Genomic DNA, 25333 nt, shown 5'->3' on the forward strand with positions numbered 1-25333 from the left:
AGCTCCAGTCTGTCCTCAACTCTGCTGCCTGGCTAATCCACCTCTCTCCTCACTACTCCCCTGCATCTCCCCTCTGCAAATCCCTACACTGGCTCCCAATTCCCCAACGAATCCAGTTCAAACTACTAACACTGATCTACAAAGCCATCCATAACCTGTCCCCTCCCTATATCTCTGAGCTAATCTCCCACTATCTTCCCTCACGCAATGCAATCTTCGATCCTCCCAAGACCTCCTTCTCTCCTCCACACTTATTCGTTCCTCACACAACCACCTCCAAGATTTCTCCCGAATATCCCCCATCCTCTGGAATTCCACACCTCAACACATCCGATTATCCACCACCCTCGGATCCTTCAGACGGAACCTGAAAACCCATCTCTTCAGGAAATTCTACAGCCTGCAATAACCATTCTGCCGCCTCACCAACCACCCGTGCTGCCACCTCACCAACCACCAGAGCTACTGCCTCACCACCACCAGAGCTGCCGCCTCACCATCACCAGAGCTGGCGCACCCCCAACCTTCTGTCTCTTCCCCAGTATCCCGTAGAATGTAAGTCCGCAAGGACAGGGTCCTCTCCCCTCTGTACCAGTCTGTCATCGTAAATTTGTGTACTGTAAATGATATCTATAACTCTGTATGTAACCATTTCTCATGTACAGCACCATGGAATTAATGGTGCTATATAAATAATAATAATAATAATAGTAATAATTGTAAATTAGATGGATTGCAGTTACGAGGAACATCCAACTTGACACCTTGAGTTGAGACCCTGCGTTATCTCATGGATTGGAAGCTACCTCATTGAATCCAAGAGATACTATTGAAACGTGAATTAAAAATGGGAAAAATCTCAAATAACTGATGTTTGTTTTGTGATGACATTTGAGAATCTCCGCACAGTAAAGAAGCGATCTAAAATGGAAAGGGCTTCATCTGTGGTCAGATGAGATTCCAGTGTCATAAAGTGGTCCACCTCAAGCACGGTGGGACAGGTCACGAACATGTTTTAATATGCTTCCAACGAGTACGTTTGTTTTTCTGCCACTTGAAGCCAGTGTTGACCTCTTCTGTTTATCTGACGTCCCATGCTATACCTCTATCAGCAGGCTTTTATTGTTCACCTTTTTGACCCCCATCATCACTGCATTGCGGCATCATTACAGTCAAATTGATGCAGTGACCCAAGCGGTCATCTTCTCACATCAGCATTTATAGTGCTCGTACGATCACTTCTCATTGCCTCAAGTGCAGCCTAAAGAAGTCCGAGAGGGTTTGGATATAAAGCTGAGAAGAAAAGTGGCTTTGCCAAAGTTTACGCTGAGACATTTAATTTTATGAAACCCTCAATAATATTTAGAAAGGCCACAAAATGAATTGTGTAGACATCTCTTCTGAAAGCTATTTGTGAATGCACACGGAATTCAGGTCATAACTTCTGAAGTGTAGAAGGTTTAAAACGGCAGAAGAAAGAAAACAGTCATAAATAATATCAGACTTCCTGGGAGATGCCGTAGCCCCGTCTGCACTACACAGCTCTGACTTCTTATATTCCACCGTGATTGTAACGGCACAACAGTGGATAGGTAAAGAGCAGAAAGGTAGCCAACAAAAAGGTATGTAATGTCATTCACCGGTGCAACACTAAATTAGCAAGTTGACTCTTCAGCGTGGGAGAGGACATGAACTCTCATGCCACCTATAGGAAGTAGCAATCCTAAAAGTCTATATCGATTCTCTAATGAGCCTGGTCACATGACTTAGGATAAAAGCCAAAGTCAAAATCTCAATTTGCAGACACCGTGTTTTGGGGTACTGCCCCTCATCAGTGCAAAGTGTGAGATCTGGTTTAGTTGTGTGAGAGGCATCTGACCGGGATCCAAGGGTTAATGTTTCTTACATGTCAATCCTGGAATGCCAAGATGAGAAGACCAAATTGGGTGACGCCATTAACAGTATGGAGGAATCGGCTCACTCATTAGGGACGTACAGCGAGGTCTCAACAAAAATCACACACACAGCAAATTGAAACAATTCAAAAGTACTTTTTGGTAGATAATAAGCCAAACATATAATTTATAGCAACAAAAAAAACATCCCAGTTGGGTCCCTCTATAAATACAATAGAATAATGCATCATATAGAGTTGAGCTAAAATGATTTGCAAGATCCTCTACAGCCACATCTGTAGTCCATGGCCACTGCCCAGGATCCGGAGAGCCTCCTACCTTCCGACATCCCCGGCGCCTCTTAGTTGGCCTGACATGACATCATGCATTGCGTCAGACCATAATGATGAGTATCACCGGGCCTACTAATCAGGAGAGGCTCTGCAGAAAGCACTCATTTTTCTTATTAATGGTATTAATCGTTCTTACTACAGTATATATTAAAACAAGAGGTTATTGTATAAAAAAAATAAAAGTCACTGAATTCAGTCTGTGATCTGCAATGTCTCCGGTGGCATTAAGGCAGGCAACTTGCCGAATGAGATGAACTGCTCTCCTATAGAGAAAAGTCCGTACTGCTGTGATACCTATTCATTGATAATAAGCGCGACTGTCTCCGATTGTATTGATATTTCACCCATCTGCATCTGTCCTGTTCACATTAGGAGTGTGGTTTCCAGTGAATACTTTGACCGGATGCCTGCGACGATTCTGGCTTGTGTAACTGATAGCATCCCAATGTAAAGTTAAAAGTATATATGTAACGTACACATTTATTCCTGGATATTGTTGGACAGAATAGTCTAGCATTGCTTTAAATCCTTTAAAGTGCAAACGTGTTTTGCTTTTTTTTGCCTATTTGCATCCTGTATAGAACAAACAATATGGATATTTGTACGTCCCAATTTTGAGTAGATAGCAGGACTTTCACATGGATTTTTTTTTTTTTAAATAATGAAAGAATATATAATTTTGTAATGGCATAACTGCATTATATGGCTGATTATGTTTAAGGAGATATCAAGAACTAGAACTATAGTATCTTCCCTGTCTCTTCCATACATCGGTACTTATGGCTCGGCAGAACTGTCCTTTGTTGTAAAAGAGAGAGCGGCTGACAGTAATAATAATAATTTTGTGTATATAGCGCCAACATATTCCGCAGCACTTTACAACTGAACGGTCGCATATCTCCAAGGAGAACAAAAAGACCAGCCACTAAAACTCATCATGCAAGATCCCCCAACATCATCTGTCGGGGAAGAGTCAGAAGCCCCAATACACATCAGACTGACGGCTGATCCCGCTGGTATCGGGGGGGTTCGGCCATCTATAGTCTAATTTGAAAGGGTTTTTTTCACAGTTTTTAATGTTTGGAACCTAAAGACCTTTCCAAATATGTTGGATTTTCTATGGCTGATCGCAAATCGTACTGCCATAGACTTCCATTTTTAACAGTAAAATCATAGCTCTAAAATAATCCAAATTGTAGACAAGTTGCACATGTGACTTTCTGAGAATTGCTGTCGCACAACACCTGTTACCGTGTAGACCCAGCCTTAAAGGGAACCTGTCACCTGAATTTGGCGGGATCGGTTTTCAGTCATATGGGCGGAGTTTTCCTTGCCTTGCGCAGGCGTGTACTACGGAGGACATAGAATGAACTTCAATCCAATAATGCGGCCAGCATGCAGCCAGCGGGTAAGGAAAGGGTGAATCAAACACCCGAAAACTCCGCCCATATGACCGAAAACCGGTCCCGCCAAATTCAGGTGACAGGTTCCCTTTAATGATGGAGATGGTGCAAAGAAAGTCTTCCCGACAAGGACATCCAAATACCAGTGGTTCTATTCTGGAGAACAAATGACCCTTCTGGACCTCCAACAGACACAAAATCCAACATCGGAATGTGCTTTCGTGCCATCCCTAGTGATCACAGGGCACCCCTGTTGTTTGGGTCACTAGTAGAGATGAGTGAACCCTAACTGTAAAGTTTAGTTTCGTACCAGGTGCTGAACTCTGAACGCTGACTACTCCCGGAAGTCCATTTTAGTGTTTGGAGTTCCGGGAGAACTGTGTGAGCGGGAGAGACACTCTGTGGGGGTACGCTACTTTCTATGGCAGCCCCTTAGCCCTTACTACGATAATTTTACAGCACCAAAGTTCTGGTCGCTATTGATTTCTATGGGATTCGGGTTCAAGTTTGGGTAGAGGTCTGGTACCCGTACTGAACTTTGGAGTAAAGTTTGGAGGAACCTGAACATCCATGGGTGTGCTCGTCCCTAGTCACTAGTGTCCGTCCAGGACAAGAAGACTACAATCAAGAGAGAGCAAATGTTAATGCAAATCCTTCCATGTAGCCTGTAATTCCTCTGTGGTCAAATTTTGTAAATGTCTTGTAGTGAGGAGGCTAATGCGGATCATTAACCCTCTCAGTATAGTTTAGATCCTCGTCTGTTCACCGGCGTTATGTTGTATTCCCAGTTCTAGGTGATAAATGTATGTAGATGACTTGTGCCCTGACATCCTCAGCCCTGGTGTTTTGTTCCGGGGTTGTGGTTGTGTTCTAGGTCCTTAGATTTTACACAGTACCCCCATTTGTGACATTGTAATCTGTCCCCGTTGGTGTAAGAAAACCACCCCGGAGCGGCCAGTGGAAGGCGGTTCATGTAGTCTATCCACATGGCAATGAATATTACAGTGCGTTATTGATAAGCCGGGAATTTCATGAACTGCAGAGATCATAGAAAAACACTTAAAAGTAGAGCAAGTCGGGAGGTCATCGTTTCCTGAACGTGAATGGTTCCTTTTACAAGGGTCTGCACTGCAGGTTTTGGGTTTGACTGCTTAACCTTACACAGGATTTATCAAAATATTTTCAAATAAAATATATAATTTTAATAATTAAAAAAAAAGAAGAGGTTTTCAGTACGTACTAGAAATACTCAGGATCACTGAAATGGGATGAGAGGTGGAACTTAAGACCTCCGAGCTTGTGTGGCATCATGGAGGTCCAGCTGATTTCCTGAACATTTGGCTTTTATTGCTGATGAGCGTTATCTTCAAGCTTTTTCACAATGTAAAACACAACCAGACCTCTTTTGATGCCAGTAAAGGTGTCTGCACACTTCGAAAGTCATTGTTCTGTGTATTCTCAGAACCTCTATGAAGCACTAGATGTGTATCTGCCCCTCTAGGCCATGTTCCCACCATGAGCTTTTGGTCAATTATTGACGCTGCAGAATTTCTGCACTTATTATTTAAGTTCGGTTACTGCGTTTTTACATTGCAATTTTGCTACTTGCGTTTTTATCGTGCTTGTGACTTTGCGTTTTTTTTGTCTCGTTGAAGAAGTAGCGCTGACATGTCCTGTTCAATGGCTCTGGTATGTTGTATGGAGCCGTCGCTATAAACTACAACCCAATTACTAATGCCCTGGCAGATTTTCGTATCCTGATATATTTTTAGATTGTTTGTTTTTTTTATTTGTTTTTTTTTAAATTTTATTTCTCATAGATAATAATGTATTGTTTTCTTCTTCCAGCTCCAAAAACCTGTAGCCCTAAACATTTTGCCTGCAAGGACCAGGTAACGTGCATATCGAAAGGTTGGAGATGTGATGGCGAAAAGGATTGTCCTGATGGATCCGATGAAGCTCCTGAAATATGTAAGTGAATGTTATATCAACCATGCAGAGATATTCCCATCTGGCCATATACAACTAGCTTTACTATTTGGGGTGACAAAAGTTGTCTGGCAACAGACATTAAAGGGAACCTGTCTTGTGAACCTCCCCGGTGCTGGTGCGTAGATCCCCGCTGCCAGGAGGAAATTAACTTTATTCCCTCTGACAGAGTTCCGGTTTCAGTCACGAGGGCAGTGTCGCCACAAGTTCAGTCACTGCTCTGTGTATAGAGAGCGGCGCTGTAACTGCGCCTCTGGCACTGACTGACAGCAGAATCATCATTAGGGCCGGCTGTCAGTCAGTGCTAGGGGCGTAGTTACAACCGCTGTTCTCTATGCGCAGAGCAGTAACTGAACCAGCGCTGGCATCATCCCCATGACTGAGGATCCTAGTTAATGATAAACTTACCTGGAGCAGCCAGTGCCAGGCAGCAGCTGCCAAGGCAAACAGGATCATGGGGTGCATTAAAAGAGGTCTGGATACACATGATGAGAGCATTATACTGCCTCTGTACAAATCCCTAGTTAGACCGCACATGGAGTACTGTGTCCAGTTTTGGGCACCGGTGCTCAGGAAGGATATAATGGAACTAGAGAGAGTACAAAGGAGGGCAACAAAATTAATAAAGGGGATGGGAGAACTACAATACCCAGATAGATTAGCGAAATTAGGATTATTTAGTCTAGAAAAAAGACGACTGAGGGGCGATCTAATAACCATGTATAAGTATATAAGGGGACAATACAAATATCTCGCTGAGGATCTGTTTATACCAAGGAAGGTGACGGGCACAAGGGGGCATTCTTTGCGTCTGGAGGAGAGAAGGTTTTTCCACCAACATAGAAGAGGATTCTTTACTGTTAGGGCAGTGAGAATCTGGAATTGCTTGCCTGAGGAGGTGGTGATGGCGAACTCAGTCGAGGGGTTCAAGAGAGGCCTGGATGTCTTCCTGGAGCAGAACAATATTGTATCATACAATTATTAGGTTCTGTAGAAGGACGTAGATCTGGGGATTTATTATGATGGAATATAAGCTGAACTGGATGGACAAATGTCTTTTTTCGGCCTTACTAACTATGTTACTATGTTACTATGTTACTATGAAACTCGAACGCTACTGGGAAGAATAAAGTTAATTTCCTCCTGGCAGAGGGGCTCTAATTACCAATGCTGGGCAGGTTCGGAACACTATCAATCTGCCGATTAACCTCATATCTGCAGGTTAATAGCATTATTTCACAGGTTCCCTTTAATAACTCACTGTTCTTAAAGGGAACTTGACAGTGAATACATGCTGCTCAAACCACCGGCTGCATGAACGGTATGTTAGACATCCTAAAAACTGTGGCTTTTCAGAGAAAAACATACTTTAAAGACACATGGGAGACTATTCGGACAGACTGGTCCCCTGCGGTTTCTCCTTGTTTGCGGGCAGGTGAAACTGTGGGGTGTAAATGACAACAGAAATGTACTCCACTTCGCAACTTGAGTATGGTACATTTCTTACACTGGCATAAGTGAACTGAAACATATACCAAATTCATTAAAGGGGTTTTCTCAAGTTGTCTCTTGAGCAGCTCGGAGCAATATATGATTTGTAACGGAAGCTTGTCAGATGCTGAGAGGGAGGTGAGGGATAACTGCTGTATAGAAATCTATGGGCTGAAGAGAAGTGGCTGGGATGTTAGGAGTTAACACCTTTCCTGGAATATAGCTATAGCACACTCCATGGAAACCAGCTGTGCACTATTAAAGATAAAAGTTGTCATTGCAGGAGAAAGACAGCAGTTTGGAAAAGCATGTCAATTGGAAGCTTGCTTATTTTTTTGCTATCTAACTAATTAAAGCAATTTAATAACTTGACAATACTCCTTTTAGAGGCTCACCTCGCTAAATGAATTTGATGAATATGAAATCAGTGCACCCTTCATAAAGACTGGTACAAAACACAAGTCCTAATAAATCATGGAAAAATGGAAGCGTAAACCAGCTAAGGGCAAGGTACAAGATAGGGTAAAAGTGCAGACTTTTGTCCTGGGGTATTACCGCGATTCTGGAGATAAGACAAAGGGCACATTTTTTTGCCAGTTCAAAAAAGTTTCCTTTTTTAAATTCATGTGGTTGTAAGAGCTCTAATGTATTTTTTTCTCATTCTATTATCCAAATACTTTTGCCTTTTTATTGATACATAGGGCCTAATGTCTGTCATTCTTATATTACGGTATATTAAGAATTTATTGATGCATCGGTAATGAGGGAGGGGAGAGAATTTCAAATTCACAATTTTCTTTTTTATTATTTATGTTTGCTGATTTTTACCTATAACGGGATGGCATTTTGGCCCCAGATACAAGTTAAATTCAGCCTCCTAATTGCTCTGTAGAACCCATCCCTGTCTGCGCTTTTACCTTACTGGCCCCCGGCATTCACGTCATCTCCAGGATGTGAGGACGAAGCGCTATTCTGACCTCCTGGACACACCGCTCATTCGGCACTCAGGATACATCTATCAGGGAGGCAAACACAGCAATAAACCATCTCTGTGTTCACTATCGGTGCCCTGTACAAACTTCAGGTAGCTGCTAATTCTGCAAGAATATGCTAAAGTCATATGTAGGCTTTCCGGATGATTCATACGTTTGTGTGATGCACAAGCATTTAAAGGGAATCTGCCAGCAGTTTTTTGCTATTTAATTTGAGAGAAGCATAATGTAGGGCAAGAGACCCTGATTCTAGGGATGTGTCACTTATTAGGCTGTGCGCTGTGGTTTCAATACAATCAGTGTTTTATCATCAAGAGATTATCATTAGAACACTGTTTCATGTAACAGGCAGTCCAGTTAAGCTCTGTATCCCCATTCCTATGACGAATTGCAGCTTTCTGACAATGCACAGTTTACACAGTAAGCGCCAATCAGGGGTGTGGGCGGAGTTATGCACAGCTCAGCATTCTGAGCACTGCTACATCTACAGCAAAGAAAACAAAGTTTCTATCAAAACTACACCAAGCAGTCCAGTAAGTGACACATCCCAGGAATTGGGCTCTCTGCCCCTACACAATGCTGCTCTCAGATTACATAGCAAACACCTACTAACAGATTTCCTTGAAAAAGGAATGGTCACCATGTTTCACAATACAAACTGCATACATTGTGTGATAGACATGATAAAACTGCTGTGTTATAAAGGGAACCTGTCATGTGAAAAACTATTAACCTGCAGATATGGGGTTAATCTGCAGGTTAGTAGCGTTCTGAATATGCCTGGCGCCTGCACTTAGACCTCCGCTTCCAGGAGGAAATTAACGTTATTCCCCTTGCAGTGTCCGGGTTTCAGTCATGGAGGTGGCGCCAGCACGAATTCAGTCACCGCTCGGTGTATAGAGAGCGGCGGCTATAACCGCACCCCCCGCCCTGACTGATAGCTTGCTGAGTATGAGAGTTTGCTGTCAGTCAGGGCGGGGGGTGCGGTTATAGCGGCCGCTCTCTATACACCGAGCGGTGACTGAACCTGCGCCGCCTCCATGACTGAAACCCGAACTTTGCCAGGAGAAATGAAGTTAATTTCATCCTGGCAGCGGGGCTTTCAGTGCTGGCGCCGGGCAGGTTGGTACCGCTATTAACCTGCAGATTAACCCCATATCTGCTGTTTAATAGCGGTTTTTTTTTCACGTGACCGGTTTCCATTAATGGAGGTTCCATAGAAATGTATGCAGCGGTGGTCACACATGTGCAGCATCTCCCCACCAACACAGGGAACTCTGAGACCCTTGTTTTTAGAATTAGTGGGCTTCCCAGTGATTAGACCCTTCAGTTATCATACGTTTTCTCACCTATCTTGTGGATAGATGATAATGATGCTTATGAACTGCTCCTTTGAATACATTGCTTGAATTTTCATAGTAAGTAAACTGGCCTCATTAGGTCCAAAAGATGAGTATTTGGTGAGTTTTTGATGTTGCAGATTTCCTGCACCTCTTATATAAATTAGGTTTTTGACGCTGCTTTTTTTTTTGTCTCTTTTTTTGCTGTGTCACTTTTTATATAAAGCTACCGTAGTTTGCTTACGATACCTCCTGGTATGTAAATTTGACAAAACTTTATTGATAGTCCTGTGCATACAGATTACTTGTGTTGTGTTTATTTAGTTACCACAGCGGAAAAAAGTACAAAAGTTGCACAAGCGTTTTTTTAACTGCGGATTTTCTGCGTCTAATACAAGTCTAAGGGGAAAATCTGCACATAAATCTCTGCGTACCCGCAAGAGAAATTGGCACGTCGCATATGTGAAGCGCAGCGCAGGTCAGTTTATGCGGAGTAAAAAAAAAATCCCATACACTTTACTGAAACGGAGACTTTTTGATAAAGCGAAAATACGCCGCGGCAAAAATTAATGGCACTTTATTTTTTTTTATGCCTAAACTTAAAGAAAAATGTATACAGCAGATGTATTCTTTTTTATTGGTATCATTATTGCACGGATAACTGGATTTGTACATGTATTTATAAGGGGAAATACTTGTTTTTTTCATTCATAAAAAAAAATCCTTTGTCTTCCCATTCCCCGTATCCCACCATCAGCGCCTCTGCTTTTACACAGCCCATGTAACCCGCTGCTGACAGTAAAGGAACAGCTATGGCTTTTCTAGTGTTACTGACAGGATTTCGGGCACTTTGAAGTTGTTGTTGTGCTGTACATGAGGCGCTGGCAGTGTATGGGGTCATTCATTGGGAGATACCCCTCAGTCCCACCCTTCCATAGACTGGATATGTGTTTGGTAATTGGTAGCTGTACCCACCCCAGAGACAGGCAGCGTTTGCGTAGACCTCAGTCCTCACCAGCCCCATTTCACAGTGTCTCATTCATGTTTGGTCCGTGTAAGCGGAGGGCCGTAGCCTGCGACTTAGCCCTGAGCACAAAGCCACAGTGTGCTATGTGTCGGCTGCCCGGGATCTACATGTTATGTCAAAAATAAATCTGGGACAACAAACAAACAGGCGGCGGCGGTGCGGGCTATATACCACTAGTGTGCCGCGCCACAGTGCGCTCCTATTCATCAGGGGGCTGCACATTTCCCCTCAGATCGAGCCTACCCGTCTCTTTCCTGTTATGTTTCTGACAGTAGATATGGTGCTGCAGATATTTTTAGTTTCAGAAAATTGATAATTCATTCATCTTTTCTTGTTTTGAATGAATTCTTCCAGATCTCTGCTTGCTGTTACTTTATCGATAGCCATTGCTTACTACCAGTAAATAAGCATTCTTCCTGGTCATGTGATGGACGCACAGATGCATCATGGCCAGTGGCAGATACAAATAAAAGAGGGCCCCTGTGCAAGAATAATATACGGGTCCTTTGTCGTCCAATAGCTCATCATAATGCACAAATTCACTTGCTTTTTGGGCTCTTGTTGGCTTTTGGGCTCTTGTTGGCTTTTGGGCTCCTGTTGCCTTTTGGGCTCCTGTTGGCTTTTGGGCTCCTGTTGGCTTTTGGGCTCCTGTTGGCTTTTGGGCTCTTGTTGCCTTTTGGGCTCCTGTTGGCTTTTGGGCTCTTGTTGCCTTTTGGGCTTCTCTTGGCTTTTGGGCTCTTGTTGCCTTTTGGGCTCCTGTTGGCTTTTGGGCTCTTGTTGCCTTTTGGGCTCCTGTTGGCTTTTGGGCTCCTGTTGCCTTTTGGGCTCCTGTTGCCTTTTGGGCTCCTGTTGCCTTTTGGGCTTCTGTTGGCTTTTGGGCTCTTGTTGCCTTTTGGGCTCCTGTTGCCTTTTGGGCTCCTGTTGCCTTTTGGGCTCCTGTTGCCTTTTGGGCTCCTGTTGCCTTTTGGGCTCTTGTAGCCTTTTGGGCTCCTGTTGGCTTTTGAGCTCTTGTTGCCTTTTGGGCTCCTGTTGCCTTTTGGGCTCTTGTTGCCTTTTGGGCTCCTGTTGCCTTTTGGGATCTTGTTGCCTTTTGGGCTCCTGTTGGCTTTTGGGCTCTTGTAGCCTTTTGGGCTCCTGTTGGCTTTTGAGCTCTTGTTGCCTTTTGGGCTCCTGTTGCCTTTTGGGCTCTTGTTGCCTTTTGGGCACCTGTTGCCTTTTGGGCTCCTGTTGCCTTTTGGGCTCCTAACAGCTGCAAAGACTCCACCAGTGGTATGTCCGCCCCTGATCATTGTGTATCCTGTAACGAGTTAGGAACCTATGTATCCATCACATGACCAAGACACATTTTGTTTTTTTTATTCCCACTGGATCATCACCATGTAAGTTCCAGTTGAATAATGGTAAATGGAGATCTTACCAGCCATTAGGAATCGATGTAGAAAGCAGTAAAAAAATGTCAGCCTACCTTTCTTTTATTTGCAGTAACCCCATTACCATTTTAGGATGTGTACTTACAGATGTGCAAATAGGTTTCTGCATTGCAAATATTGGTAATCTATATCAGATTGGTGATGGTATAACATTCCCTACATCAAGCAATCAGCTTTGTGCAGCTCTTGCATTGCCCTGAAATAAGCAGTATAAGCAGCCAGGACACCATAGCGCCATGCACTGTGTAGTGGCTGGGTTTGGGTACTGCAGTTCAGATACCACTCGCTTTGTTCCGTGTATCGGGTGTCCGACCACAACTGATCAGATATTGACCTTTCCTAAGGAATGTGCTTGTTCTATATTTTTAATTAGTGTTTATTGCGGCGATAGCTGAAATTTTCATTGTGTGCTAAAATTAGTTTTTTTGACTCGTGAAAGTCATAGCCTCATTTTTAGCATAATTTTTTGAAATTTTGTAAAATGTATCATTTTATGCATGCAAATGTTTTGTTGCTTGCATGCACACAACATGCTTATACCAACTACAGAGAGCTTTAAATAAATCAAAAAGTAATACAAATTATACATATATATTGTTTACAAAACTGATAAAAGTAATAAAAGAGAAATTGGAATTTTTTTTTATTTTACTGTTGAAAAGTATAATGTATATGTTGGTAAATAGTTTTATTGTGTTTGCGATTTTTTTTTTTGCATCAGGGTGTTGCCTATTTACAGTGGCTTGCGAAAGCGTTCCCCACCTTGGCATTTTTCGTGTTTTGCTACATCACAACCTATATTTTTTTTCTTTTTTGAGGGTTTGCATCAGTTTATGTAGAGTACATGAATGCTACTCTGAACATTTTTTTTTATTGTGAAGTAAACAACAAATAGAACAAAATAACTGAACACTTCTGTGTGCATAGCTATATAACTTTGTCTCTGAGCTTTCCATATCTTGCCACTAGGATTTTTGCCCATTCCTCAAGGCAAAACTGCTCCCGTTTCTTTAAGTTACCGGTAGATGTTCACCAGAGGAAACAATCTGTCTTAGGCCGGCTTCACACTTGCGAGTTTTACGGACGTAAGAGCGCAGAAACTACGTCCGTAAAACTCGCAAAAAATACGGCACAATTATTCTCTATGCCCCTGCTCCTATCTGCCGTATTTTACTGATCAGTATTATACGCCTGGGAGCTTTCTAGGTAAGTTCCCACGATCTATGAACAGCCAGCAGAGGGCGCCTCACCGCAAATGAAGCTAAATATAGCTCATTGATCTATATTTAGCCTCATTCCCCGGGGTTTTGCAGCGAGGAGCAGCCTGCATTAGCAAAGCTCCTTGCTGCAAAATGTTTTAACCCCTTCAGAAGGATTTACATAGTTGGACGTTACAGATCTGCGGAGGGTAAGTATATTGTTGGTTTATTATGTTTTTTCTTTCACAGAACGAGGGTCTTCAGTGACTGGATTGGGCGTAGAATAAAATACTCCAACAACCATTGTTTTTATTTCATTAAAATAATTTTAAATAATGTGTTTGTGTTTTATTTAACCCTTTACTACAATTGGATTAATAATGGATAGGTGTCATAATTGACGCCTCTCCATTATTAATTTGGCTTAATGTCACCTTACAATAGCAAGGTGGCATTAACCCTTCATTACCCCATATCCCACCGCTACACGGGAATGGGAAGAGAGTGGCCAAGTGCCAGAATAGGCGCATCTTCCAGATGTGCCTTTTCTGGGGTGGCTGGGGGCAGATATTTTTAGCCAGGGGGGGCCAATAACCGTGGACCCTCTCCAGGCTATTAATATCTGCCCTCAGTCACCGGCTTTACTACTCTGGCGGAGAAAATTGCGCGGGAGCCCACGCCAATTTTTTCCGCCATTTAACCCTTTATTTTAAGAGCTAGAACGGCCAAATTTTGCAGATACACACTACTGACATTAGTAGGGTGGAATCTGCAAAAAAAATGGAGAGAAGACATGGTTTACTGTATGTAAACCATGTCTCAAATCATGTCGGGTTTTAGGAAGGAGAAAGAAAAAGCCGGTAATTGAATTACCGGCTTTCAAGCTGTATAGCGCTGGAAAAAATATTAATATATATACATATATGTGTCTACTGACATATATATATATATATATATATATATATATATATATATATATATATATATATATACAGTATATATATATATATTTTTTTTTTGGGACACATGGATCACTTCTATAGCGGTATGTTGGTTTTGCAAGCCTGCGAGAAAACCACGCAGTACGGATGCCATACGGTTTACATACGGAGGATGCCATGCGCAAAAAACGCTGACACACCCTGCCTACGGAGGAGCTACAAACCACTATTTTCGGGACATTTCAGCGTATTACGGCCGTAATATACGGACCGTATTTTCATACGCTGAGTGTGAAGCCGGCCTTAAACTCTGACCACAGATTATCAGTTGGATTAAGGTCTGGGCTTTGTCTAGGCCACTCCATAACATTTAGGGTATGTGCACACGTCAGGATTTCTTGCAGAAATTTCCTGAAGAAAACCGGAAATTTTCTGCAAGAAATCCGAATTTTTTTTTGCGTTTTTTTCCCGTTTTTTTTTTTAGCATTTTGCAAGCGAAATTAGCTTGCAGAATGCTAAAGTTTTCCAAGCGATCTGTAGCATCGCTTGGAAAACTGACTGACAGGTTGGTCACACTTGTCAAACATAGTGTTTGACAAGTGTGACCAACTTTTTACTATTGATGCTGCCTATACCGCATCAATAGTAAAAGATAGAATGTTTAAAAATTAAAAAAAAATTAAAAAAAAAGGTTATACTCACCTGCAAACAGCCGATCTCCTCAGCGGCGTCTGTTCCTATAGATGGTGTGTGTGTGCAGGACCTTCGATGACGTCGCGGTCACGCGACCAATCACAAGACGGCGACGTCATCGCAGGTCCTTCACACAGAGCATCTATAGGAATGGAAGCGGCAACGTGCACCGCTGAGAGGCGGGAAGACTCCGGGGCCATCAGAGGGTGAGTATATCACTATTTTTTATTTTAATTCTTTTTTTTTTTACCAATTATATGGTGCCCAGTCCATGGAGGAGAGTCTCCTTTCCTCCACCCTGGGTACCAACCGCACATAATCTGCTTACTTCCCGCATGGTGTGCACAGCCCCATGCGGAAAGTAAGCAGATCAATGCATTCCTAGGTGTGCGGAATCCCCGCAATTCCGCAAATTTAATGAACATGTTGCTTTTTTTTCCGCAAAGCGTTTTTTTCGCGTATTTATCACGTTTTTATAGCGAAAAAACGCGAAAAATACTGAACGTGTGCACATGCCCTTACACGTTTCCCCATTTAACCACTTGAGTGTTGCTTTAGAAGTATGTTTTGGGTCATTGTCTTGTTGGAAGGTGAACTTCCGTCCGTCCGTCCGTCCCAGTCTGAAATCACTGACAGACTGAAGCAGGTTTTTGCTCAAGAATATCCCTGTGTTTCGCACCATCCATCTCCTCCTCCGCTAGGACCATTTTCCTTGTCCCTGCTGCTGAAAAATATCCCCACAGTATGATGCTGCCACCACCATGCTTTTCTGTGGAGATGGTGTTCTTGGGGTGATGAACTGCGTTGTTTGGCGCCAGACACAGTGTTTACCCTGGTGGCCAAAAAGTTGCACCTTCCTCCATACATTTGGGGAGTCTCCGACATGTCTTGGCAAACTCAAAACGAGCTTTATAATTTTTGCATGTAAACAAAGGCTTTTTTCTGCTCACTCTTCTGTAAAGACCACCTCTATGGAGTGTACGCGTATGGACAGATACTCCAGTTTCTGCTTGGGAACTCTGCAGCTCCTCCAGGGTTACCTTTGGTCTCTGTGCTGCCTCTTGGATTAATGCCCTCCTTGCCTGGGCTGAAAGTTCTGGTGGGCGACTCTCTTTTGGCAGGTTTGTTGTGGTACCATGTTCTTTCCATTTGATAATGGACTTAATGGTGCTCAGTGGATCATCAGAGATTGGGATTTTTTTTTTATAACCCAACTCTGATTTGTGCTTATCAACATCTTTGTCCCAGGCGAACGCTTCTCGGCTTCAGAGGAGCTGCGCATGGAGGAGCCAAAGATGAAGCTTCTTTGCTTCTGGACATGATCATTGCGCCTCTGAACCTGAGAAGCCTACACCACAATGATAAGATACAGTACAGACCAAAAGTTTGGACACACCTTCTCATTTAAAGATTTTTCTGTATTTTCATGACTATGAAAATTGTACATTCACACTGAAGGCATCAAAACTATGAATTAACACATGTGGAATTATATACTTAACAAAAAAGTGTGAAACAACTGAAATTATGTCTTATATTCTAGGTTCTTCAAAGTAGCCACCTTTTGCTTTGATGACTGCTTTGCACACTCTTGGCATTCTCTTGATGAGCTTCAAGAGGTAGTCACCGGGAATGTGACACCAGCATTGTCAAAATGATTGTGAAATATATCTGCCGATTGTAGAGATATTTACAGCACACTTAATCACTAGTTCTCAATATCTAAACACATTTTCCTGTTAAAGGGAACCTGTCATCAGGCTATTGGTATTTAATCTGAGAAAAACATAATGTAGTAGCAGAGAGCCTGATTCCAGGGATGTGTCACTTGCTCCGCAGCTTGCTTTAATTTCAATACAATCAGTGTTTTATCAGAAGGAGATTATCGCTGCTGGACCAGATGTCACGTGCAATCCAATCCAGCTAATCTATGTAACCCCTCCCCCACCTCAAGCACTCATTTGCCGAGCTGCTCCATCTACTTGTACTGGCCGCTGCAGAGTACTACTCATCTGCCTCCTATTGATTTGAATAGGAGGTGAAAGTGTAGTAACAAACCTGGGCCACTACAAGGAGACGGAGAAGCTCGGCAAATTAGTACTTCTGGCCGCTGCCACAGATAAGGACACAGATAACGTCTGATGGGCCAGGGTGCCCAGTGTCTGACCCCAAGGATAGGTCATCAGTGTAAGAGTAGTGGACAGCCTCTTTAGCTGCTGTAAAAGCTTGTGCCGCTACAGATATGTGCACAGGCTAGTTGGTCATCTTACTGCGCTGTTTGGCTAGTCATCTAGCAGAGCAATGGGAGATAAGTAAAGTAGAAGAGTATAGGCAACACTGGAATAAAGTAGGGGTTGGGGGCAGCGAGAGCCGCAGAGCCCAGGCCAATTTCACCTCCTATTCAAATCAATAGGAGGCAGATGAGTAGTACCCTGCAGCGGCCAGTACAAGTAGATGGAGCAGCTCGGCAAATGAGTACTTGAGGTGGGGGAGGGGTTACATAGATTAGCTGGATTGGATTGCACGTGACATCTGGTCCAGCAGCGATAATCTCCTTCTGATAAAACACTGATTGACCAATTGGAAGGTCATCACTGAATGTCTTTTTCTGAGTTGTTTAGACCCCAGATTGAGAAAAACAAATTTATTATTATTATTATTTTTTTTTTAATGTACTGTCAATATTTTATAGCTGACGTAGGACTAATTTGAAGTGCGTTTCCAGCAATGACATAAGGCATGAATGAAGCATGCGTCACCACAGTTATATTCCCATAGCGTTTTTGAGCCCCGTTTTAGGATTGGTAAGGGTCCCCTGTGGATAGGTGACATCAATGTTGTGAATACACTTTTCAGTAGCAATTTAACATATACTGTTGAAAAAATGGCAGCATGACCATAAATACTTGGCCATGGAAAGGTTTCCTCTGCCAAAAACGAACTAAAAATCTGAAAAGTTAGCTTTTAGGGCTTCCTAAGACTCTTCATATTTAGATTGTGAGCCCCAACGGGGACAGCGATGATAATGTGTGCAAACGGTAAAGCGCTGCGGAATATGTTAGCGCTATATAAAAATAAAGATTATTATTATTATTATATTATTCATCAGGTGAGGAGACCTTTGCTTGCTATTCAACATCATCTTTTTAGTTAAGTGATATGGGACTACTGAGGACTAGAAGATTTCTGTGAAAATGAACTTGTTGTGATTTTTATCTGTTTGTGTGAACGCCTGCCCTGAAACAGAGCCCTATTCAGGCTTCCTGGCCCCAGGCTATTGTAAAAGATCACAGACCAATTTGTAGGACAAATAAACAACACCCTGGTTAACAGAGCAGTGTCTCTTCTATGTCCTGAGCAGTTCTACCTCAGCTTAGAAGGATTGTCCAACATAGGGCAAAATTGGGGCAAAGGAAGGTAAAATAAGAAAATAAGCATTACTTGCCTGTTGAAGCCCCTGCTTCTCCAGCTCTGCCTCTATGTTTCCATGGCGGCAGCTGTGACATCCCATGTCCCAACAATCACTAGCCTCATCGATATTGCTTGGCCTTCACCGCCAAGTACCTTCTCTGGCCAAGCATGGTCAAAAGGTAGCCCTATGATCTATATGTACACCCATCAACCTTAACATAACTTACATCTGTACAAATCATCTATCCATAGGATGGGTGACAATTTGCCAACTGCCGGGACCCTCATCGATCCAGTGAATGGGGTTCTTATTTGAACGGTACATTGCTCTGATACTTTGGGAGTCCCGTAGGCAATGAACAGAGATTGTGCTCATGCAGGACCATCATTGCTCTCCAATCAGGCACTCTAGAGCTTTGTTCTCTGTATTGGTAGCTGCCTTTTGGTGTTTCCACTAAACATTGATTCGTATCTACTAAAATAGGCCCAAGGAAGGAAAACCAGTGATTGGGCATCCATGACCCTATCACCAAAGATGATTTATGTCTGATCGATCCATGCATTAGGATGGGGTCCAGTCTGAAGAAACACAACCCCCAAGACCCATGTCTCAATGTACAGAAGAGCTTTGTTGTAAGTACACGTACCTCCATGATCCGAGGAGAATGGCTGTGATACCACAATATATGTATTTTTTCATCAGCTGGCTGTGTACAAAGGATTTTTTTTTCACAGCCTCAGTTTTCTATGCTTACTCAGTTGAAGAGAAGATTTATTTCTTCTCCTGTCACAGCCCTTCTCCTCGGCTCGCGGAGGGACGTCTGCTTCGGATACTGTTTTTTTTTATGCTAGTGTGAGCGAACCCTAAGAAATATCATGTGTTTGAAATCTTAAAAAGCTTAAAAAAATCTCTAATATTGTTCCCTATGACTGTCCATAGCCGATCCTTTGTCAGCCCCACATGGAGGCTTCTGAGGTAGGGCATTGGTTTATCTAGTGTAGCCTCAAGCCGATACCTGGTTTCCTTAAGGTTCATTGACATTGGTGATTATAGCAAATCCATATTTACTAGGCTTTCTTTGTTACGGTGTCAAAAGTCGACATGCTTGTCAAAATGAGCACAAGGTCTGCCTCTGTGAGTCTGCTGGACACAGTTGGGAAATAAGTCAAGAAGAAAGAGAAAATCTGTGCTACACCCAGCTGTTCTAGCCTCGTAACGTGACGGGGATGCATGTCAGAGCATGTTGGGGTAAAGGGTTTCCCTAAATGACCTCTGCTCTGTAGATCCAGGCATGTTTACCGTGACGGATTAATCCGAACTATATGAAGAAATCCGCATTCTCCGGCTCCAAGAAAATGTAGGTCTTGTTGAAATAATTAGAACAAAGGTCGGTTTTCTCGCTGTAAACATTGCATTTATAGCCGGCATTAAGGTGGTAAATCTGAGTGCTCAAGGGCTCAGCTGACACTACAGGTCTAAGCTGCTTCAGGAAGGGTTTCCTACATCACATGAAGGACAACAGAGCAGTATTGTATTGTGGGCAGGCAAATCTCAATACGGACATTGTATCTAAATCTACAGCTATATTAAGAGAACAGTGAAATGACCCATTAACCAGAGCTGCTCAGTGGACTCGCATAACACTGGCCTGCATTTCTGTTTCTTATGTATTTAATGGGGTTGTCCACTAAAAGTGTATGGATTATATAACCATGTCCCCATCACACTTAGTGTCCACTCACGGGTACTGCAGACCAGAACTAATCTGCTGTTCATTAGGATAGGAGCTGATCTCCAGTGTGATGGGGCTGTGGTGTTCCACTTCATACACTGGTTACATCCTTCCACTGCCAAGCTAGGACACAGCTGTCACCCTAATTAGTAGTAACTGCTAGATTTAGTAGGCCACTTGCGGGTACTGAGGATCGGTTCCTAGGCCGCTCGCGGGTACTGAGGATCGGCTCCTAGGCCACTTGCGGGTACGGAGGATCGGCTCCTAGGCCGCTCGCGGGTACTGAGGATTGGCTCCTAGGCCACTTGCGGGTACTGAGGATCGGCTCCTAGGCCGCTCGCGGGTACTGAGGATTGGCTCCTAGGCCGCTCGCAGGTACTGAGGATCGGCTGCTAGGCCGCTCGCGGGTACTGAGGATCGGCTCCTAGGCCACTCACGGGTACTGAGGATCGGCTCCTAGGCCGCTCGCGGGTACTGAGGATCGGCTGCTAGGCCGCTCGTGGGTACTGAGGATCGGCTCCTAGGCCGCTCTCGGGTACTGAGGATTGGCTCCTAGGCTGCTCGCGGGTACTGAGGATCGGCTCCTAGGCCGCTCGCGGGTACTGAGGATTGGCTCCTAGGCCGCTCGCGAGTATTGAGGATCGGCTGCTAGGCCGCTCGCGGGTTCTGAGGATTGGCTCCTAGGCTGCTCTTGGGTACTGAGGATCGGCTCCTAGGCCCCTCGCAGGTACTGAGGATCGGCTCCTAGGCCCCTCGCGGGTACTGAGGATCGGCTGCTAGGCCGCTCGCGGGTACTGAGGATCGGCTCCTAGGCTGCTCTTGGGTACTGAGGATCGGCTCCTAGGCTCCTCACGGGTATTGAGGATTGGCTCCTAGGCCGCTTGTAAGTACTGAGGATCGGCTGCTGATCGACTCCTAGGCCGTTCGCAGGTACTGAGGATCAGCTCGTAGGCCGCTCGTGGGTACTGAGGATCGGCTCCTAGGCCGCTCGCGGGTACGGCTCATTGGCTCCTAGCCTGCTCGCGGGTACTGCACATTGGCTCCTAGGCCGCTCGCGGGTACTGAGGATCGGCTTCTAGGCCGCTCGCAGGTGCTGCACATTGGCTCCTAGGCCGCTCGCGGGTACTGAGGATCGACTCCTAGGCCGCTCACGGGTACTGATGATTGGCTCCTAGGCCGCTCGCGGGTACTGCACATCGGCTCCTAGTTCGCTCCTGGGTACTGTCGATGAATTCTTGTCCATGGTGTGTTTGGACAGCTCTTTGGTCTTGGCCATGGTGGAGAGGTTGGAATGTGATTGAGTGTGTGGACAGGTATTTTTATACAAGTAACAATATCAAACAGGTGCAATTAATACAGGTAATAAGTGCAGAGTAGGAGGGCTTCTTAAAGAAAAACAGGTCTGTGAGAGCCAGAATTCTTGCTGCTTGGTAGGTGATCAAATACTTATTTCATGAAATAAAATGTAATTATGTAAAAATCATGCAATGAAATTTCTCTGGATTTTTTTTTTTTTTAAGATTCTGTCTCACAGGTGAAGTGTACCTACGATAAAAATTACAGACCTCTCCGTTCTTTGTAGTTGGGAAAACTTGCAAAATCGGCAGTGTATCAAATCCTTATTTTCCCCACTGTACACAACCTCCGGTCTCTGCTCAGAAACCGGAGACTCTTCGCAGTACACAGTGATGGAGGATGAAGACAGCGATCATCACTCAGCGCTACATCTGCACATTCTGATAGTTCTTTTTATTCTATAAAGGCTAAGTTTATACTGCGTTACTCTGATGCTGGAGAACGTCCACTTCTGGACCATTGTTCCTAATTTGGCATCTGCTTTTTTTTGGAAAGTGTTGCATGTTGGCCAGATCCGTCTAGTATATTAATCTACTGGGGTGTAATTTAGAAAACTATGGCTGTTCAGTGCATTATGTATTCCGGTGGTCCACCAATTGGGCAGTTTATGAGGGAAGGTTACCTTCTGACCTGCGGCACATGAGATTGCTGAGTCAACAATGACACCCACTCTATGTAAAGAAAGTGTTTGGCAGGACATTATGTGAGTGTGTCGGCATGCTCCAATCCTTTTTATTACTTGTGTAAATGGGGAAAAAAAAGTTTTCTGCTCAGTTTAAGAGTTTAAATAGCAAACCATTATCTATGTAAATATGTGTAGACAGGACGGGACAAGTCCTAAATGCACGGCTGAATGTGGCAGGGTTAATATTGGCTTCTCATTTCCTCTCCATTATCCTGTGACATAACTAAGGGCAGCAATGAGTAAGCAAGGCACTCCTGTTACAAACGGGACCCCCCAACCCTTCCTGAGCTGATGTGTGGGAACTTGCACCTAGGAAGATATCATGCAGGAAATGTTATTGGTATAAATGCACTGCACAGTCCATAGAATTCACATTTGGTTCAGGTCTCTGACCCTATTCAGATATAGAGAGAAATATATAGCAGAATCAGATGTAAAAAGCGCCTGAAGTATGGTGGAACACCGCTCTGACCACGGGGCCCAAATGTAGCCCCCTCATTACGTCTTCTGCTGCATGTAGCGCTGATCTGGTCATTTGTGTCCCCTATTGGATACTTTCTATGTTCACCATCTTTGCAGGAATCCACTTGGCATTTTCTCTTTTCTATGTGTTATATATTTTTCCATTGCAGTTAGCTGCTTGGGGCTCCTCTACTACAACAACCATCATTTCTCTTTCAAGTTAATTTTTCTTGGGGACATGTATTATCCACATTTGTTATTTATGTGCTTTATCTGTTAGTAACTAATTGATTTATGTTATGAGCTTACTTTGTGGACTAGCTTTCTACTTGTCATCCTCATTTATCTATAAATAAATAGTTATTTTTTCACTCTGCCCGTTCTACTCCTAATGTTCTGTAGGGTTTGTTCTATGAGGAGGTCCTGTTACCACCGTTCTAATCCTAATGTTTGGTAGGGTTTGTTCTATAAGGCGGTCTCGATACCACCGTACTACTACTAATGTTTGGTAGGGTTTGTTTGTTCTAGAAGGAGGTTCCGATACCATCGTTCTACTCCTAATGTTTGGTAGGGTTTGTTGTTCTATAAGGAGATCCTGATATCACCTTTTTACTCCTTATGTTTGGTACTGTTTCTTGTTCTATAAGGAGATCCCGATACCACCGTTCTACGCCTATTGTTTGGTAGGGTTTGTTCTATAGGGAGGTCCTGTTTCCATCGTTCTACTCCAATTGTTCTGTAGCGTTTGTTGTTCTATAAGGAGATCCCGATACCACTGTTCTATGCCTATTGTTTGGTAGGGTTTGTTGTTCTATAGGGAGGTCCTGTTTCCATCGTTCTACTCCAATTGTTCTGTAGCGTTTGTTGTTCTATAAGGAGATCCCGATACCACTGTTCTATGCCTATTGTTTGGTAGGGTTTGTTGTTCTATAGGGAGGTCCTGTTTCCATCGTTCTACTCCAATTGTTCTGTAGTGTTTGTTGCTCTAAAAGGAGATCCCAATACCACCATTCTACTCCTATTGTTTGGTAGGGTTTGTTCTTCTATAAGGAGATCCCGATACCACCGTTCTATGCCTATTGTTTGGTAGGGTTTGTTGTTCTATAGGGAGGTCCTGTTTCCATCGTTCTACTCCAATTGTTCTGTAGCGTTTGTTGTTCTATAAGGAGATGCCGATACCACTGTTCTACTCTTAATGTTTGGTAGGGTTTGTTCTATAAGGCGGTCTCGATATCACCGTCATACTACTACTGTTTGGTAGAGTTTGTTTGTTCTTGAAGGAGGTTCCGATACCATAGTCCTACTCCTAATGTTTGGTAGGGTTTCTTGTTCTATAAGGAGATCTCGATACCACCTTTCTACTCCTTAAGTTTGGTATGGTTTGTTGTTCTATAAGGAGATCCCGATACCACCGTTCTACTCCTAATGTTTGGTAGGGTTTGTTGTTCTATAAGGAGATCCCGATACCTCTATTCTACTGCTAATGATTGGTAGGCTTTGTTCTATAAGGCGGTCCCGAAACCACCATTCTAATCCTAATGTTTGATAAGGTTTTTTGTTCTACACCGTGTTCCAAATTATTATGCAAATTGGATTTAAGTGTCATAAACATTTAATTGTTTTGTTTTTCAAATAAACTTGTGGATGGTATTGTGTCTCAGGGCTCAATAGATAACTGAAATCAATCTTAAACACATGTGATAATTAGTTTTCCAGGTGATTCTAATTAAAGGAAAACTACTTAAAAATGATGTTCCACATTATTAAGCAGGCCACAGTTTTCAAGTAACATGGGAAAGAAAAAGGATCTCTTTGCTGCCGAAAAGCATCAAATAGTGCAATTCCTTGGTCAAGGGATGAAAACATTAGATATTTCCCGAATATTTAAGCGTGATCATCGTACTGTTAAGAGATTTGTGCCTGAATTTGAGCACAGAAGTGTTCGTGCTGATAAAGGCATAATGAGGAAGGTTTCTGCCAGGCAAGTTCATCAGATTCAGAGAACAGCTGCAAAAAAGCCATTACAAACCAGCAAACAGATATTTCAAGCTGCTGATGCCTCTGGAGTCCCTCGAACCTCAAGGTGTAGGATCCTTCAAAGGCTTCCTTTGGTTCATAAACCTACTATTCGGCCATCCCTAAACAGTGTTCACAAGCAGAAACAGTTGCAGTGGGCCCAGACATACATGAAGACTAATTTTCAAACAGTCTTGTTTACTGATGAGTGTCGAGCAACCCTGGATGGTCCAGATGAATGGAGTAGTGGATGGTTGGTGAGTGGCCACCATGTCCCAACAAGGGTGCGACATTAGCAAAGAGGTTGAGGAGTCATGTTTTGGCCTGTAATCATGGGGAAACAGCTGGTAGGGCCCTGAAGGTGTGAAAATGACCTCTGCAACCTATATGGAGTTTCTGGCTGACATCTTTCCTCCATGCTATAAAAAGCAGAAACGTGCTTTCAGGAGCAAAATCATCTTCATGCATGACAATGCACCATCTCACGCTGCAAAGAATACCTCTGACTCATTGGCTGCTATGGGCATAAAAGGAGATAAACTCAGGGTGTGGCCACCATCTTCCCCTGACCTCAACCCTAAAGACAACCTTGGGAGTATCATCAAGCAAAAGATCTATGAGAGTGGGAGGCCATTCACATCAAAACAGCAGCTTTGGGAGGCAATTCTGACTTCATGCAAAGAAATAAAAGCAGAAACTCTCCAAAAACTCACAAGTTCAATGGATGCAAGAATTGTGAAGGTGATATCAAAGAAGGGTCCTATGTTGACATGTAACTTGGCTTGTTAGGATGTTTTGGAGTTAAATAGCATTTTTGTTCAGTGAATGTGACCTCCTAATGCTGCAAATTCCACAAATGAGCATTGTCAGTTCGTTACAACATATCAAATGTTTAGAAATTCTACTGTGCCTAATAA

At 43.4% G+C, this 25333-nt stretch overlaps 1 protein-coding gene across 2 annotated transcripts in view; it reads left to right on the forward strand.

Moving 5' to 3' along the window:
- Positions 1–25333, forward strand: part of LRP1 (LDL receptor related protein 1) — a 439205-nt gene that overhangs the window by 92381 nt on the left and 321491 nt on the right. For both annotated transcript variants that reach the window (XM_069758543.1, XM_069758544.1), the window contains exon 2: positions 5500–5622. In XM_069758543.1, the coding sequence (XP_069614644.1) occupies positions 5500–5622 (123 nt within the window). The remainder of the gene's footprint in view (positions 1–5499; positions 5623–25333) is intronic.

The sequence above is a fragment of the Ranitomeya imitator genome, chromosome 3 (genome assembly GCF_032444005.1).
Source record: "Ranitomeya imitator isolate aRanImi1 chromosome 3, aRanImi1.pri, whole genome shotgun sequence".
Classification (NCBI taxonomy): Eukaryota; Metazoa; Chordata; class Amphibia; order Anura; family Dendrobatidae; genus Ranitomeya; species Ranitomeya imitator.